Below are 18,548 nucleotides of genomic sequence, written 5' to 3' on the forward strand. Positions count from 1 at the left end.
TGACATGGTCTAGTGTGAAGCATCCCTGCCCGTGGTAGGGGGGTTGGATTTAGGTAATCTTAAGGTCCTTTCCAAGCCTAACCATTCTATGATTCTATAAATGGCAAAGTATTGTGTTACTGCCTCAGCGCTTAAACTATGTTTGTTTCAGGTATTTATTTTTTGATAAGTCAATTGAGTATCTGTTGTCTAGAACAATGAAACAATGGCTTTCATAACACACACAAACACACAATATACATATATTCATATTCTGTCCATTAAAGATGCATTGAGAAGGGATAATCTTAAATTAAACCAAGAAAAACTCAGGGAACCTTCTCACAGCAGAGCCATTTAGATACTCAGACCAGCATAGGAAGTGGTAGAATATCCATTAAGAAACATTTTTGGAAACATTGAGGAAACCTGCCATCATGAATAACAAAGTAGTCCTGGTCCTGTGTTCCAGACAGGCAGACAAATTAGATGATCTCTTTCAAATTTACTTTCTGTGATTTTTAAGATGACAACTAATGCAAGAGTAATTCAAGTTTATTTTTAAACACTCGTGACAAATTTTTATGCATCAGAAACCCATGAAGACTTTGACAATATTTGGAAGAGTAGCTTTATGAAAAAACAAAAGGTTAATCAGCCTAAAGAATCTCTGATGTTTTAGTAAGATGGTTCTTAAAACATATTCTAATAAGCTTAGTGCTTTAAATACATTCAGTACAAATTACATATATAAAAAAAGTATGAAGAGCACTCTTTTAAAATTACAACTATTAAGCAGCATTTCCAAGTACGAAAGCATCTTCATACCACACTGCTGAAAGTGCATTCGCCATCCATGAAGTGGCTTTCCTGCTTGGGCACATGCTCTGGCATATTCAGTTAATGCTCGACACCAAGTTGCATTGTCAACTGCTGACCTTACACAAATAAAAATTGACATATTATTTTCTACCTACATTCAAACATGCAATCATAACCTCATGAATACTCCTGCATTGTATGCAACCATGTTTTTGAATTTACTTTAATAATGTTCTAAATTACTGTGCTGTTCGTCTGGGTTAAAAGTGTCAAATGGCACACTTGAAGACAAGTCATCAATAAATCTAAGACCTGAAACTAACTTCCTGAATAAATTCACGAAAGCCAGAGATAGAGCAGTATTAACAGACCTGAATAAAGGTCTTGATATTTACAAAATGAATAACATCCTTCAGAAAACTCAGAAGAGGAAAGCGTAAAGTTTCCACCAGTGAGTCACCATGCTACACGAAATGGAAATTATCTTCTGTCCTGCCTGTTAACTTAACTAGTCAAAACTTCCTCAACAAGGAGCATAGCAGGTTGTGAAATGTTAGCATAAAATCAGTTAGTAATCAAATTGCTTTTTTCACTGGATTAACATATGGCTTGCAAATGACAAACTGATCTATGCACCATTACTGTTCATTAAGGTTAGAAACACTAATGTTGCACACTCAGAACCAAAACAGATGCCATATTCAAGGGCAGGTATGCTAACAAGTTATGAAAATATCTGGGCCTGATTTTGGTCAACCTTATACCAAAGAAAACAGGAACAACTCCACAGAAATTTCTGGCAGTAAAACCAGAAGTAAACCAGAAAGGAAAGATAAAAGACTGTTAGATGAAAAATAATATGTAGGACAAGACACACATTACTTCTGTTAACATTTACAATTCATCCTCATGATAGAAGAACAGTGTTTTTTGAAATAGTTTTGGAATTATCCAAAAATATTCACTTACATGCAAAGATCATTGGTGCAGCTTGCCATAAAAGGAAGAGGACTCACATATTCATGACATGGTTCAAATGGGGGATGTAACAGGATATTACACAGAGCGTATGCCCTCTGAAATGAATGAGATAGCTGTTGTGAAGAGAAGGTTTTAAAAAATAAACCTAAGCAGAACAGAAGACTATGGTAAATCAGAACAGCCATCTTAGTCTGTGACTAGGAATCACTTTCCTCTCATCAACAAGAAGCAGTGGCTAGCAACATTGCTGTCCATGTCACATTATTCTTTTATCCAAGGTCATACTAGCAGTAGTAAAATATATCTGTTCTCCTAGAAAGGCATAGACTATGTTGCAGCTAAGCCTAGATGATGTGAAATAGTCTTCATTTTAGTCAAATTACATAGTGAAAGGCAACAGAAATAAAACATGTCTGGCATGAGCTTTAGAATCATAGAATCAGCTAGGTTGGAAAAGACTTTTAAGATCAAGTCCAACCATTACTCCAGGACTGCCAAGTCCACCACTAAACCATATCACTGAGGGCCTCATCTACAGTTTTTGAGCACTTCCAGGGATGGTGATTCTACCACTTTCCTGGGCAGCCTGTTCCAATGGCTGACAACCCTTTCAGTGAAGGAATTTTACCTCATATCCAATCTGGACCTCCCTTGATGCAGCTTGAGGCTGTTATGTCTTGTCCTATCACTTGTTATTTGGGAAAAGAGACTGACCCCCACCTTGCTACAACCTCCTGAACTACACCTCCTACAACTACCTGAAAAGGTAGTTGTAGAGAGTAATAAGGTCCCCCCTGAGCCTTCTCTTCCCCAGACTAAACAACCCCAGTTCCCTCAGACGTTCCTCATAATACGTATTCTTCAGACCCTTCACCAGCTTTGTTGCCCCTTTCTGGACTCACTCCAGCACCTCAATGTCCTTGTACTGAGGGGCCCAGAACTGAACACAGAATTCGGGGTGCAGCCTCACCAGTGCCGAATACAGGGGGATAATCACTGCCCTGGCCCTGCTGGCCATACTATTTCTGATACAGGCCAGGATGCTCTTGGCCTTCTTGGCTGCCTGGGCATACTGAAGGCTCACCTTCAGCCATCAATCAGCATCCTCAGGTCCCTTTCCGCTGAGCAGCTTTCCAGCCAAGCCTGTAGCATTGCAGGGGATTGTTGTGGCCCAAATGCAGGACCTGGCACTTTGCCTATCGATCCAGCCTGTCCAGATCCCTCTGCAGAGCCTTCCTATCCTCCAGCAGATCAACACTCCCAGCCAACTTGGTACCATCCGCAAATTTACTGAGGGTGGACTCAATACTTTGAAACTTTAGTTTTAAAGCACTTCATTTCAGGGTTATGTCTTGAAAATATTACTTACAAGCATAATCTGCTTCAATGTGATGGACAACTGTAAGCATAATTTTTAAACACTGGCAAATTAACTGTGATCTCATGCTGCTTTTGCCTGCTTGCTTCTTTCCATCCTTCCTAAGGGAAGCAATAGGAACCAGCTCTAGAATGCACCCCTACTTTACAACTTTTCACTCATTTAAGTTCCCAGACTCAAATGCTTCTATTGGTTGCTATGCAGACAATATAATATTCGAAAAAATCAAGAATGAAATACAGAAGTGGGGGCAAAAGGAGAAGACAAGGGAAGCTCTGCTGCAGCAACCATTCAAATCCATCTCTCCAAAGAAGTACTGTGAATATTTTCAGTCTCCTTCAAAGCATTAAGTCAAATTCGCACTCTAATTAGAATCACCAACTATTGTAATAATCCTTTTGCCTTAATCCAAACCTGTAGAGATTCATGGCTTTGTCTCAGGCAGGGTGGTTCATTGAGAAGAGATTTATCCCAATTGGGTGATCCTTGTGGAGGATTTTCCTGCCAACTCTCTACGAATTCTGTTACATCGTCTGTCAGTTTTCCTAAACAAGACACACACACAGATACACACAGTGACTTGGAAGAACAACAGCATTTCTATAGGATTTCGCAGGGAAACACCTCAATAATCTAAACACCACATTAAGCAGAGTGCACCAAACCCTTCCTACAACTAAATGAATCAGCTGTTAGTCTGATGACAATCTGGTCCTTTAAAGAAACCCAAAAATATTTTTAAAATGGACTGTAGTAGGAAGGCTCTAGAATGGAAGAAAGAAGCTTAGATAGGCATTTTGGAAGGGAAGGGCTTTAAGGGAGCAGGACTGTGCCTGATGCATTCCTTGAATGGAAGACAGGAAAGAAGATGTGATAAGGTGTACATACATAGGTCTACACTGATACTTTATATGAAACTCCTAACAGAGAGTCTAAAAGCCAAGAAAGATGAGGCATTCCTGGGTCACTGCAAGGGTAACAAAGTAATTTTCTACATTAACCAAAAAAGGTGTGACTTTTTCATGTAAGTATGTCTACACTAGTGTTAAACTAGCTAAGAAAGGTATTGTCCATCATAGACAAATAGTGACATTGGTTATTGCCTGCATTACCCACGAATGCATATCTTGCCATATCTGTATTACTACTGCTCCTCAAGCTAATTGGACAAAGCTTGGATGCAGGGCATCAACTCATGCTATAATCCCAGCTTTATGTGACTGAGATATCCTAGAGAAAGGTGAGAGGGTAAAGTCTCTGAAGGCAATGAGGACAATGAACTATTGATCTTGCTATTAATTTAAGCATTTTCATTCAGTGAGCAAACTATTCAGTGGGGGTAAGGACTGGTAATAAGGGCTGATGTTTTCTGAAATTGAGTGGCACACAATAAACGAAACCTACCACATATACTCTGAGCATTTAAGTAGCACGCTACAGAAATATCCTAAAGAGGAGACACAAAAAGTTAAATAGCCCAAAGCAAAGATTTCCAGAAGTTTTTATTGCCTAACTTGAGATAACTTCCAAGGGGTCTGATTTCCCTCCCCACTCCTTTCCAGCTCTTTATATTTTAATAGAGGTCTTCACTCAGTATTTATTGAAAGCCAAGCCTCTTGGAAGTGTCTGAAAATTGGTATTGAAGGATCACTGGTCACTTCTGAAAGTGTTAGCAAAAATGAAAAGCCAGATCAAAAAAGATTTGTCAGTCTTCATCAATTTTATTTACTAATGAAAATTGCACAGTCTAGAAAATTGCTAAGAGGGCAGTGGACATTTAAAAACAGATTTTACCTTTCAGGTCCCAAAAACCTGAAGTACAAATACTATTGTAGGTAATTGAGTAAGATAGCTTTTTAAAGACCTTCCTCCCTAGAGTCCCATCTGTATTGAAATTGGCCCTTTTCACTAACAGCATCATCTACCGGAAGTATTTCTGTATCCTATCTTCCATTTCAAAAGTTTCCCATCATAAATTCAATTAGCATTACCATCAAAAACTAAGCAAAGTAACATTTCTTTTACCTGAAAAAAAGACACAACAAAACAAACAAACAAAACAAAAAAAAACCCCAAAAAAAACCCAACCCACCAAACAACACTGTATTACACAAGGGAGAATATTTTAAATACTCACCATAACTAGTTTCAAGGTCATCCTGCAGGATAGCATTATTATTCCCACACAGTCCATGTGTTTTGCCCAGGTACTCTGGTGCCATTTTGATATACGCTGCAGATGTACCATCCCAAGCCAGAGTAAAACCATTCTGGTGCCTGACTAGGAAGTATCCAGCTAGTTTCTGGATGTGTAAGTTTCCAATAATAGAAGGTAATTGTACTCTGAAATCAATCAGAACCAAAAACAACTTCACATGAGAATATCACCATTACAAATAAATTACTTGCTGATTTAATAAATCTCTCATGCATCTGATAATCCCTGATATAAATATTGAGTTCACTCCACTAAAAGAGATGAAGTTGCAAATAGCAGCAAAAATCAAAGGATGAATGTCAATGGTTATACTTCTTAATACTGTATACTGCTCACTTATATATCACCTTCCTCAGATGCTACTCTGTAGATTGGGAGTATTGCTGTGGTCTGGATACTTTCTTTGAGCTACCAACAAATAAGTGGTCTAATTTACAACTCTGTTATCAAAACATTACCATAAGATTAATTCCAGTGTAATTACAGCATCAGAAACATGAGTGCAATTACCCAAATCCTTTATAGGTAACTTCACTGCTCATCTTTATCTGTTCATCTCCAGAAAAGAATAAACTAATGGACCGTTTGCAGGAATAAGAAGAATGGCATTCAGGATCATTATTCACCTGCCAAATAAAACCACTAGTGTCAAAGATTTTAATCAAATTCTTTGTAATCCACATTATACAACTAATACCCCCATTCCCACCATCAGCATGTGAACAAGTACTTTGGTCCCCAAAAAAATCTCCAAAAAGATGAGTACAATTAGCACTCTTCTTGGATTGGTCTTTTCACAGCAGCAGCAGGCTTTTGAAGTACATGCACCAGTTTTCTTCCAGCTGTTTATATTTGTGCTATTGTAACTGGTAGCCCACATCATGTTAGAATTACACCTACATTACATTCTAGAACACCATACTATCACCTCAAGTTATTTTTAATCTCTTAAAATTAACGCATTATTAGCATGTTCAATAACAGTTAAAAGGAATGTAGAAGCACAGTCCCTTACCTGTATGGAAAAGCTCTGTTCATCTAATTCAGTATGTCTCACAAGCACGTATGTGGATTTCCCAGAAAAATAATAATAGAGTCCATCAAAAGTTTCAAAATTATATTGACCCCATGTTCTGCATATATGATCTCTTTCAGCACCTGTGTTATATACTAAAAAAGGAGAGTCACTTGAGACATAGTGCTGGTTTTTGGATTCAACCTGTAGTTGAGATGTAATAGTATATGTGGTATGCTGTGAAATACCAACACAGAAAAGAAAGGGAGGGAAAAATAGCAGGGTACAAAGGAACCTTTAGGCAGTGGGCAGTTATTCTTGTAGCAGCAGGAATCCAAGTACAATCCTAGAAACCCAGTTCATTTTCTCCATTTACACACCTGTCTGGCATCTTGGTCCAGTTGCATTAAATCGACTGCAGTTGCATAGCTCTCTGTAGACACATTCTCCTCCATTAAAACATGTAAGTGAATCTGAGTGGAAAAAACAGGGCATGTTAAAAATAAATTATGCTAATTTGTATTCTCAAAACCCAGTTCTGTCACTGCATGTAATTCCATGAATGACAGGAGATGTCAGCTTAGCATTTAAGTGTCCAGGAAAATCCCACAGGCCTCCATGAACAGGAAACATACAGCAAAAGCATCACCTCAAGAAATACAGCCAGATGAAGTAAATCTACTGCACATTTACAGAAGCCAAATCAAAATGGCTGTGATATCTGTTAGTCTGACATGGTTTTAGCCCCCTAAGCAACGAATAGAGGAAAAGAACAAGTATTGTACATTAAAAAATGTCTATATCCTTATAGAAAAGACTGCTACAAATAACGCTTTATGGATAAGCTCTACCAGGATGAGAATGTACTGCCCTGGAAACACATCAGCTGTAAATTTTTGAGCTGCCTGTCCTTCATCTTGCAACTTTCAAGTGTACCAACCACAAATATTTTCTATAAAGACACAGGCCACTTCTCTTTTTTCCCATTTTATTAGAGGAATGCTGAAGTATAGCAAGCCTACTGTACAGAAAGCAAGCTCCCTGACTTGAAAACAGGTTTGGGTGTGGGGGAGAGAGGTGTTGGATTATTTACTTCTTATTTTCCCTGGGAAGATCCCCATCAAAATCTGACAAAACAAGTTTTCACAGTCTAAGGAAAGATGTGCACAAGTAGAAAAAAAACTTCTTCTACTAGATTTAAACTTTGTGATTAAATGCTTTTCTAACAATTGTAATATACTCATTTTCTAACATCTAAGATCTTTTATAACTTAAGTCTCTTTAGGAAAGCATTTTAATTTTAACAATTGAATTAGGAATTGTTGTGTTTGTTGAACAGAAACTGAGATTGTATTTGTTGCAGACAAGTTTCTCACCAGAAATTATTTCAGGAAGAGGCAAACTAAAGACTCAGCCTTCTTGTTTTCTTTATGAATACCACCATTCTCGAAAAATAATCTTTTATGTGAATTTTTAAGTGGTGTTCTGAAAACCAGAATTCACAGAAGATGATATTTTCTTCCATTTCAGTAAAACCTTCACTTATAAAATATCACACATGCACAGAAGTCCTAACATACCTAGATTACATTCAAGCTTTTGAGAAAGCTTTGCTAAAGAGGGTTTGAAGCTTTGTTGCAGGCAAAATAAAAGAAGCTCCATTACTTAAAATCCAAGTAAACTCTACAACTGAGTTAGTCTTGACAGTTAGACTTTAGATTTGCTTTATGATATCATGGCTCACACCATCTTTAAGTTTTGTTCTCACTATTAGCATTCACTAAACACCAACATCAAAAGCAGATTCTGAACTACTTTACAGAATAATCAAAATTTTTTTTTTTTAAATTGATTGCAAGGAAACAAATGTTTTCTGAGAAGTCAAGATTTGGTCATCGACATCCTACTGCCGTTAAATGGATGCTGAATTCCTGATTCCAGTAATAACAACAGAAAAATAAATCAATTTCTGAGGTTGTATTCTCCCTACTGATTTTTCTTCCCTCTTCTAGAAGCTCATTTTATTTCTGTTTTACCAACGTCAATTTCCTCCGAACATCTTTTATAGCACAGTTTGTTTTGCCAGCATCAGAAAATATCAACAGAAGCACCATTACAAAAGCCAGTGAGCCATACCCTCTTACTAAGAGCTTCAAATACACTAAAATAATCCAAAAGCAAGTTGCACATGGAGGGTGTCCTGCGAGTGTATCCTCCCCCAAAGCAAGTAAACCTCTGAAAATAATCAGAAACAGCATTTTTAAGAAGATGCTACAAACACTCTCCAGCTCCTACTTTAGCTTGAGCAAGGCTTCCAAATGCTTCTTAAAAACCTCACCTGGTTTGCAAGTATCTACCACACACAAATTACTTTTAGATGTACACACCAAGTAATAGTGCACCCAAAATTTAATTCATATGCAAACTAGTCAGAATTCATGGATAGAATGCTGTTAAGACTTTGCTTTTTGTGTGGCTACCTCAAACATCATCAATCAGCTGGTTTTCCCAAGTGTGGTCAATGTAAAAGTTTAATGAGGAAAAGGTCATATTTGAAGTTCCTTCTGCTTTGTGAGATCCTAGAAACTTTGAAAAACTAAACTCTGTGTTCACAAATGGCTATAATGTTAGAATGAGGAAGACTTCAAGAAATTTACAGTGTACTATAATTGAAAAAGAAAGCTTACATGCTCATCTACTTTAGGCCATGTCATTTTACAAAATATTATCTTCAGTTTACAAGTTTATAGAACCCTTGCTTACAGAGTTCTGCCAAAATTTGTCAGTAGAGTTCATCAATGTTTATATAGCCATTTTCATTTGTAAATACATTATAAATACTAATTACTTACATGAAGACTTTTAAAATATCCAAACAATTAATTTTGATTCCTTTATTTTTAACACACGCTATTGCTCCCCCCACCCGAAGGAAAAAAAAAAAAAAAAAAGGCCATGCTGAAAAGAACAAGGCAGATAGATAAAGTAAAAGAGAACACTCCTTTGCCTAGCTACCCCAAACATACAGCTCCTTTCCCTGCCCGAGCAGCATGAGTTCAATTTAAAAACTAATGCAAGCACCATGTAGAAAGGTCCCTATTTATTCTGACTGAGCCATCTCATTTACATACTCACAGTGACCAATCTTGTCACTAATGCAAAAGCCTTATTCCTCTTGTCAAGAGAGACAGACATTGATCTCTTTCATCTCAAGTGTTGCGAGACCTGTGTAATCAGAGCTCAGGTCTCTGTTCTTTGCTTCTCTAAGATTATGCCCCATTGCCTGTCCAGTTACAATAATGTGCAATTAGACTTCAAGTCATGTTCCTCGGAGCCATAGAGGAAGTTATCCCCCTTTTGATGTTTCGGGTTGAATGGTTCTCCTTTAAGCATGGCTCAGGTAACCTACTTGAAGCCACATTTATTCAGATTGTGAACACAGTCAGCTGACCTGGGGACCCTTGCTGTCACTGGGAAGGATCTCCTTGGGCCCCTTTTAGAGAGAAAGGGAGTTAGTCAATTGTGAATTGGAAGTTAAATAACTCAATGATGAGTATTTTCTTCTTTATGAAGTTCTCTTCTGTCTCTGCATATGATTCCAAGAAAATGTGATAGATATAGCTCTTGTACTTGTTTATATCCCTTTTTACATCACTGTAGAATATCTTTCATTATACTGCATAGAAGAGCTCTGTGTGCAAACATTAGCTATCCTTAACCAGGTAACATGTGGAATACAGCATTGATTCAGATCACATTTAGTGCTCTTCCTACTGTAAACAATGTGGCCTCCTTTAATTATCCAATTCTGCTCAGCTAACACAGGAACACTTTCTCAGGTATCCAGAACAAAGATCCTATAACGAACAGTTCACTCTGTCATTAAAGAAATATAAGCTCCTTAAATAAGCTAACCCATATGACCATATCACAAGTTTAGGTCCCTCCTAGAGACAGAAGAAACTTTTTGACATCTGCAGAAAGGGAATAAACATCTAGATTAAGTGAAGATTAAAATTAGGAAAGGTCATGGAAGAACATTGTGTCCTTAGTTTACCTGAAAGTGACCTCTATAAAAAAGTCCTTAGCTCTTCTTTTTCCTTTGACATTATGCCAGTTGAGTGCATTGGATTGGAATCTGAAATTGAAAACTGGTGAGAGTTTTCTAGCAGAAGGTAGTAGGCCTAAGTAACATGATTTGTCTCGAATAAGTAATAATGGGATTTCTAACCAGCGAGGCCCTTACAACCTGCAGGTCACTCTGATAATATAACCATTGTTGTCATGAAGAGACTTGTCTCAAATTCCTTCTTTATTGAGTGGGGTGAAGACTTGGGATCATCTTATAACACAGGTCTGAATTCTTCTCTGCTGCTCTCATTGCTTAAATACTCTAACCATCTGGTAATGACTGAATAGGCTGCAACCCCACTCAATATGTGGATAGGTTATTTTAGCCCCTTGGGCACATGGAATTCTGTTTGAAGAATTAAGAAGAAGGAACTGAACGAAGTGTCAGGCAGTGAGAGACTTCAGGTCAGAGCTGGCACCCTATAAGCAGTAGCAGAACCTCCCACCCATTATTTATCACAGCCTTTGAAAAAGGGAGACTAACCTAGCCTGATTGCATTTCATTGCAAGTGGTTTTAGAAATCAGTGTCCAAGCTTCACTGCTGTCCTTCTCTGAAAAGAGATGCTTTAGTAGCATCATGTAGACCTAAGAAGAGAGAGTTCCAAAATCCATTTTGAAATACAGGACAGTCTGACCCAACTCTGGTTGGTCTTTCAAATGTTCTTCACCTGGGTTCCAAGCACAATTATGCCTATTTCATGTAACTGTTCAAAGGCATCTTGCATCTTCATCAAAATGAGTATTTATTTTGAAATATTATTATAGATACAATGTATTTCATGGGTTTGAATCTATAATACTGTGTCCCCTTAGTTTATTATGCTTTCTTACATTACTACATCTTTAATGATTACTTAAGATCTCTTGAACTTATTTCAGTTGCAAATGAACTACACGTTCAGATTTGCTCACCCCTTATTTGTTCTTCTCATCTTCTAATATGTTTATGAGGAATAAAATAAGTACAGCTCAAAGTAATTTATATAATGTGAAGCCCTTCAGCATGAAGGGAGATAAAGCCACTAAAACCCTCCTCTTGCAGCACTGCAAGAGGAGGTAACTGCAAACAAAGTACATATCTGTATCCCATACAAGCGTAAAGATACTAAATCAAAGGTACATCTAAATTGAAGTTTTTCACAAAAATAAAAGGCAATGCATTCAAGGACATGTCTGACTAGTCAAATTACCATGCTCATCTTTGAAATACTTGACCTTTGTTTTAACCATCACGTGAATCCAGATGGTCCAGCTGAATTTTGACTTCACAGTTATATACCATTACCATCAATACACTATTAAATCTTGAAGATATGCGACTGATGTGGACCTTCCTATGGGTGTTTTTCTGTAAAATATTAAGCACTTCCTAGTGTTGGAATTCTGTATTTTGTTACTGTTTAACACATGGCATTAAAAAATTGTTTAATGCAAATCACTGGACACAGGTTTCCTTTCAGGATATTGATTACTAGATTCACTTGGACATAAAAGTTGAAATACGGAAGATTAGAGATCTGAAAGTGATTAGATTTTACTTAAGCTACAAGGTACAAGGTCCAGCCTGTTCCCTCAGTTCTTATGATTCTGCCTATTTACCATCTTCAGCCCAAGCAGTTTCAGAGCTCCAGGGAGTCATTCACAGAAATAGACAAAAACTTTATAGCTTTCAGGATTCTTTAAAAGATGACACATTTTTAAAATTCTATGCAAGTGTAGAAGAGAGGTCTGCCTGACATTTATTGAAGCACTAAAAAGATAGATTATTTTAAATGCAAATTTTATTTTGAAAAGTGGGGGGGCGGTGGGGGGAAATCAGTTTGGGATAAGAATTTGCAAGAAACATCAGCTAGACCTATAGCCATGCATAAAAGAGTAGAAGGTATGCTTAAAATTGAGTATTTAATATTTTGCTGTTAACGTTATTGAAATTTTATATTTTGTAACTCTGCATAATTTCCACAGTACACTTTATCTAGAAAGCTTTCAGGCGCTTCCTTGACTACAGGAGAATTAACACAATAAATATTTCTTGCATTATGTTTTATCCTTCAACTTCACAGTCTTTGAAAACATCTGCCTGTAATGGCACAAGTTTTCTGTGGCATACAGGTTTCAGGAGGATACAATAGAGCCTTGAAATGACAAAGACCTCCTTACAGCAGGATGTAAAATTTCCCTTTTTGACACTGAGGTGAAATGAGTAGGATGAAATTTTAATCCTTGAATTTAAGAGCCTTCCAGTGAGCTGTAGATTTTCTGTTCCGGTACATCTCTTGAAATCAGTCTTTAAGCACACATACTGTAAGGAACAAGCATCTTCTGCAGTAACGGTGACTTTAAACATTGAAGACTCATGCCTGCTACAGCATTTCAACATAAGAAAATGTAACCTGTTAGGTACTTTCAGTAGTAGTTTGAAACTTTCTTCCAGAAACAAGTTGTTTTTCCTGTCCCAGGTTCTTAATATGCTTTAGCTCTGAAGTTTTTTGTTTAGGCTTTTTTTTTTTTTTGGTTGTTTTGGTTTTACCTTTGCATGAAAAAGATTTGTGAGGAAGCAAGTTTAACAGCTATGTAAGCTACATGTTAACAACTGGCAATTATTACAATAAATATTTCAAAACTCAAATCCCATATTCCCTGGGTACAAGAAACTAGCACAAGAATTTCTCTCTTGGCGTTTATTTGTACTATACAAACTTTTTTGTTTCATTGACCTGTAAGACGTTACATCACTTTCTAAACTAATATCAGCTATTAGTTTATTATTAGTAATAATATCAGCTGTTATTTCTATCAGCTGACCAATACAACACAGAGGTAGAGAGATCTATTGCACACAAAAATCATGCACCCATCATAGAAAAATTCCACATAAACATGTTGATTTATCTGTATAGACAGTCATAGGAAGCACAAAAAAAATGTTACTGCAACAATAACTGACTGTAATAAGATGAAATGTAAATCTGTTATAATCACAGTTTTGTAAGTATGTCAATAATTTTCATAGAGACATCACTAAAATAGAGAAAAAAAGAAGCTGACAACCTACCTTGCTGGGTTTAAGAAAAAAAAAAAAAAAATCTTTACTATGTTTCCAGATTGGCGCAAATCTCTGTCCATGGGCAGAACTATAGCAGCGTGTATCTCTCTTCTGATAGGAAGGGCCTAAACTTTGAGTTAGCATGTAATGCTTGCTACCCATTTCATCCTTCCTCCGACTAGATTTGATCTTCCCCTTCTCAAATATTAAGACTATTTAAGAAGCAATGAACTTACAGTCCCTTTGCTGGAGTTCTTAAACAGAAGTCTTATTCTGCAAAGGGTTTATGTGCAAGTTTATTACTGCACACTTTAACAGTAGCACAAGAAATCTTACATGCCTTTTTTTGAGCTAGGTGTTCTGAAGCAGAACATGAAATCCACTAATCCCATTAAAGGAATTTTCACTTGGAAAAAAATAAACTTAGGGAACCAAACAATTATTATGGCAACAGATTTCTCAGCTTGATTTACACATCTCTTTGGAAGCTGCTTTATTTGGTTAAAAAAAAATTTAAAAAAAAGAAAAAAGGAAAAAAGAAAAAATAGAGCTAAGAAAAGAGCTACTTCTTGGACAAAAAGCTGCTGTTAAAAAGCAGATGGTGTTTTGCTGGTACAGACTGCTACATTTGTAGAGCAATTTCATCATACACTATATATATGATATTTTTCATATACTGGAGAGGTTCATAGGTAATAACCTTTACCTAGAGTAATCCTGTGCTTCTGTAAACCCTTTATTATTCCCCCATATTCAGCTTCTGAAAACAGTATGTATTAAAAGAAATCTTCTGGAGAGGGCACAACCTTAATCACAGTTAATCTACCCCACACATCAGTCTTGCATTTTGTGCTATAAAGCCAGATGCAAATCCAGGCTATTCACTGTTAGGTAGGTCCCACATTCAACGCAACCAATCAGGCTGAGTGAAGAGAAACTAGAGGTTTTGCATCACTAGCTAAAACTACCCTGTATTACTTTGCCTGATGTGTCTCCTTTGTAGAAGACAAGCATGACACAGGCTCTACAGAAGAACTAACACAGAGGATCTTTACCCTTGAGCAAAAATATTTAAGCCTGTCCTTTTCGTTGTTGAAGATGAAACAAAAAAGTTGAGATGTAAATTCCTCAATATCCACCACTGCAAGCTGGTGACTAAGAGTACTACATCCTGCTAACCCACAGAGTACCTCAGCAAAGCCATAACAAAAAAAAAAAAACCTTCAAGCACAGAGGAGACACAGGACAGATGATTTAATGGCATCTAAGCATCAATCCACATCTTCAGGGGTATCACTACAAAAGCAGTTTTCTCTGCTGAAAGATCTTCGTTAGAAAGGCTGCAGTTAGAGACAGTCCTTCAAACGATCAAACCAGAATCAGGGGTAAACTTAAAGCTAGATCAAACCCCATGATAAATTGTCATATTCCTAAAGAGAATATGACAATTTGAATATGACTTTGAGACCAATCAAGGTAGAGCCCACTTACCATGAAAGCCTGTATTAGCTATTTTTGCTTTTTTCTCCAGAAAAATAATTGATTCAGAATATAAAGAACAATTGAAGTTACTTCATGTAGAAACATAATTAACTTACTTGATGGTCCACATTTCATACTGTGAAGTCTCCTGTTCTGAGATAAGGACACTGTAGTAGATGAAGCATTATAAACTGCCATTCCAGATTCCTTTCAGAAAGAACAAAGAAGTCACCAGCTGTAGCCAAGACACTTTAAAAATCTCTTCACAGACTATCAGTAAATTTACCATTTCTAGTAAGCTCACAGCCTCATACTGTCCTACTAAAAAGTTATCAAAAACACCATTATAAAGTAAAAAGTGCAGTCACTCTAGTCCAGACTTCAGTAAAGACTTCAAAGTACATTATACCTGAAAACAATTGGCAGATTTTAAGCTGGTTAAGCCAAAATGCCTAAACCTATCTATATAAACACTATCCTCTGTACCCTTCTCCATACTCCTTTCACTCTCATTTACAGTGCCTGTACATCATGTATATTTAACAATTCTCAGGATAAACATTCTGCTGCCTTGCAAATTCTTATCACTCAGTTACAGTTACTTAAAATAATTAAGTATATGCCTGCATAAATCACTAAGCAACATCATCATAATTAAGAAAATGTCTTATAAAGTCCTGAATTCACATTATTTTCCAAGAACCTGATCCAAAACGCAGGAGAATCAAGTTTTTTGTTGCTTTCTTGTTAAAAAAAACCAAAAAAAAAAAAACCCAGGGGAAAAGAAAAAGCCAAAAACAAAACGACACACACACACACAAAAAAAAAAAACCAAACCACAAAACATACCACCCGGGTTAGTTTTCAAAACACTTCCTACCATCTTCCCCTTAATCTTCTCCTATTCTAACATTCAAAAATACGCGATGACAGACTAGAGCATTTATTCTCTTGTATATCCTTTCTCATAAGCACTTCTGCCTTCAACAGTCGGCAGCAAGGTATCTTGAGTTTTATTAGTTTTCCATACTATGGTAAAGGAAGCTTCTTTTTTCTCCAACAAATATTCCTTTGGAACTCTAGTGGTTTTAGTCTGCTCTACTTTGTTACAATTTTTTTAAATTGGTAAGTCATGATACTTCAACTCCCCTTTATTCTTCCTACATTCATCTATTAATCCAACTTCCACTTCATTCTTCCATCTGTCAGCGGCATCAGTCACAATCCCTGCACTTTCTGAACTCAAACTACTTACAAAGTGGCACCTGTATCGCTTCTGAACCAGAAATATACCGACTCACACCAGAGTACCATGTCAAGGACTCACTTCAATACTTTAAGGGAATAAAACAAAACAAAGAACCCATAGATTAGTTGTTAACAGCTTAAAAGTCAGTCATGGTCACTAGCCATCCACCAGCATCTAATTGGAAGGACAACATTCTTTCACACTGTTTTACCCAAGCATGGTGCATAGTTTAGGCATGATGTGTGAATATAAAAGTTCCTTCCCATCTTCTTGCAAGTGCTAAGTTTTAGCACTTAAAACACATCAAATTAGAAAAGCCAATTCAGCCTATATCATCTACTTGAGAAAACAGAAAAGCAGGCCTGCTTCGCCACGTTACAAAAATCCATTGATATTTTGTCATGATGTGGTCATATTGCCACATTCATGACAACTAGAAGATTAAGTCCTAATTAGTATGCCTTTGTTAAAACAATGTTGCTCACCTTCTCTATAATCGCCTATCTTTGGTTTAGAACATCTAGGGTGTGTAACCTTTTTCTCAATTTAGCAGGAATTTTTTGATCCTTAGAAGCCAATGGCTTATGACAGTAAGTTTTTCCTTATTGAAGAGGCAATTACATTTACCTAGTTCATTTAACACAGTAGCACAAATGTTACAGCCATTTCATATTATTTCTTCAATTCACTTTATGAAAAGCTGCAGCTATATCCTCTAAAATGTTCATATTTCAGTGACACAATTATAGAATAAAGTTTTCATTGAGCAGAAAACCAGTGACAAATTTAGGATCTGTTAATAAACAGTTACAATATATGTGTATAGTCACAAAAACAGCTGAGCAAAATATTTCCAAAATAACATTAGAATTGGCTACAATGTATGCCTACAACAATATAAATAACCAAGCAAAATATTTCCAAAACAACATTATAAACAATACCAGCTATGGCTACATAATTTTACCTGATGACTTAATTTGATTTATTGCATTTAATTTTCATTTGCCCATGGAGGGGGGTTGGAACTAGATCAACTTAAGGTCCTTTCCAACCCTAACTATTCTATGATTCATGTCCTAGAGTTCTGTCATTCACATTTCTCCATCCATTGCCCAATTCCACAAAGTATTTTTCAAATATCAGGTGTTTTCTGTGTTCTGAATACCTATTTAGACATTTGACTGAAAACCAACCTTAGAAGCTACGCTATGAACTAAGTCTTCACGGACATAAAATTCTGCAGAGAGCTTAACAACCAATCACTTAGTGTTGCTTTACCTCTTCCCCTTGAAGAAGTTTATTAAAAGCAGGAACACATGAAAATGCATTATCGGTTTAGACCTTTCAAATGGCTAGAACTCCTCAGGTTCTTACCTTTTTAAAACCAATTTATATATTTATTGATATACATATATATTTTTTTTCCCATTTCTCCTAAGCTTATTTCTTACTGAAGATTTCTGCTCAGCAGGCTAACAAAAAGGAAACGGAGTCTATTACTGTATCTGGAATTCTTGGGGGGGGGGGGGCGAGGGAGGAACCTCAACACACAGGTATTTGCTCTTATCAGTGGTTGATTTTGTTACCTCTTTGCAGTTGTGTGCCATATTTTTCTCTCTACTGAGCTTTTCCCAGAAGAAGTAAAGAGAAAGCAGAAAGAAAGGCAACTCTGAACAGCTTTGAACAAGGGCTACAAAGCAAACTTTCCTTTTCCCACCCTCAAACAAGGGAACAGGAACCACACACCCTAATTACATTTCAGCAACACGCCATGAGTGATCTAGTCAGGTTGCCAAGATAAACCACATCCAAAACCCAGTACTGAATTGTAGCGATCTGATACTGCCAGCTCATTTACTGAGAAGTGAAAAGGCTCCCATGAAGCAATTATTGCTGCATAAGCCAGACCAGACCCCAGCTTCCCTTGGAGCAAGGATGCTCCATGTTTACATGCAACTATTTTTGAACGAGCTGAAGGTCTAGCTACCATATTCCCTCACTGCTTAAACACTTTAAATCCCGTTTCCTTTCATACATGACTGACACTATGAGGGTGGTGAGACACTGGAACAGGTTGCTCAGAGAAGTTCTGGATGCCCTGGCAGTGTCCAGGGCCAGGCTGGCTGTCCCAGCCCATGGCAAGGGGTTGGAACTAGATGATCCTTAAGGTCCCTTCCAACCCAAGCCTCTTTCTGGCCAAGATAAAATACACGTTCGACACTGTTTGAAGGACAAGTCCTAAA

At 37.0% G+C, this 18,548-nt stretch overlaps 1 protein-coding gene across 1 annotated transcript in view; it reads right to left on the reverse strand.

Moving 5' to 3' along the window:
* Positions 1–18,548, reverse strand: part of OTOG (otogelin) — a 95,035-nt gene that overhangs the window by 75,743 nt on the left and 744 nt on the right. Inside the window, exons 4-11 of the mRNA XM_030482746.1 lie at positions 15,170–15,260; positions 6,774–6,866; positions 6,394–6,548; positions 5,889–6,004; positions 5,298–5,503; positions 3,575–3,705; positions 1,771–1,877; positions 808–917 (exon numbers count right to left, since the gene is read on the reverse strand). Of these exons, the coding sequence (XP_030338606.1) occupies positions 808–917; positions 1,771–1,877; positions 3,575–3,705; positions 5,298–5,503; positions 5,889–6,004; positions 6,394–6,548; positions 6,774–6,866; positions 15,170–15,260 (1,009 nt within the window). The remainder of the gene's footprint in view (positions 1–807; positions 918–1,770; positions 1,878–3,574; positions 3,706–5,297; positions 5,504–5,888; positions 6,005–6,393; positions 6,549–6,773; positions 6,867–15,169; positions 15,261–18,548) is intronic.

Source organism: Strigops habroptila, chromosome 4 (genome assembly GCF_004027225.2).
Source record: "Strigops habroptila isolate Jane chromosome 4, bStrHab1.2.pri, whole genome shotgun sequence".
NCBI lineage: Eukaryota > Metazoa > Chordata > Aves > Psittaciformes > Psittacidae > Strigops > Strigops habroptila.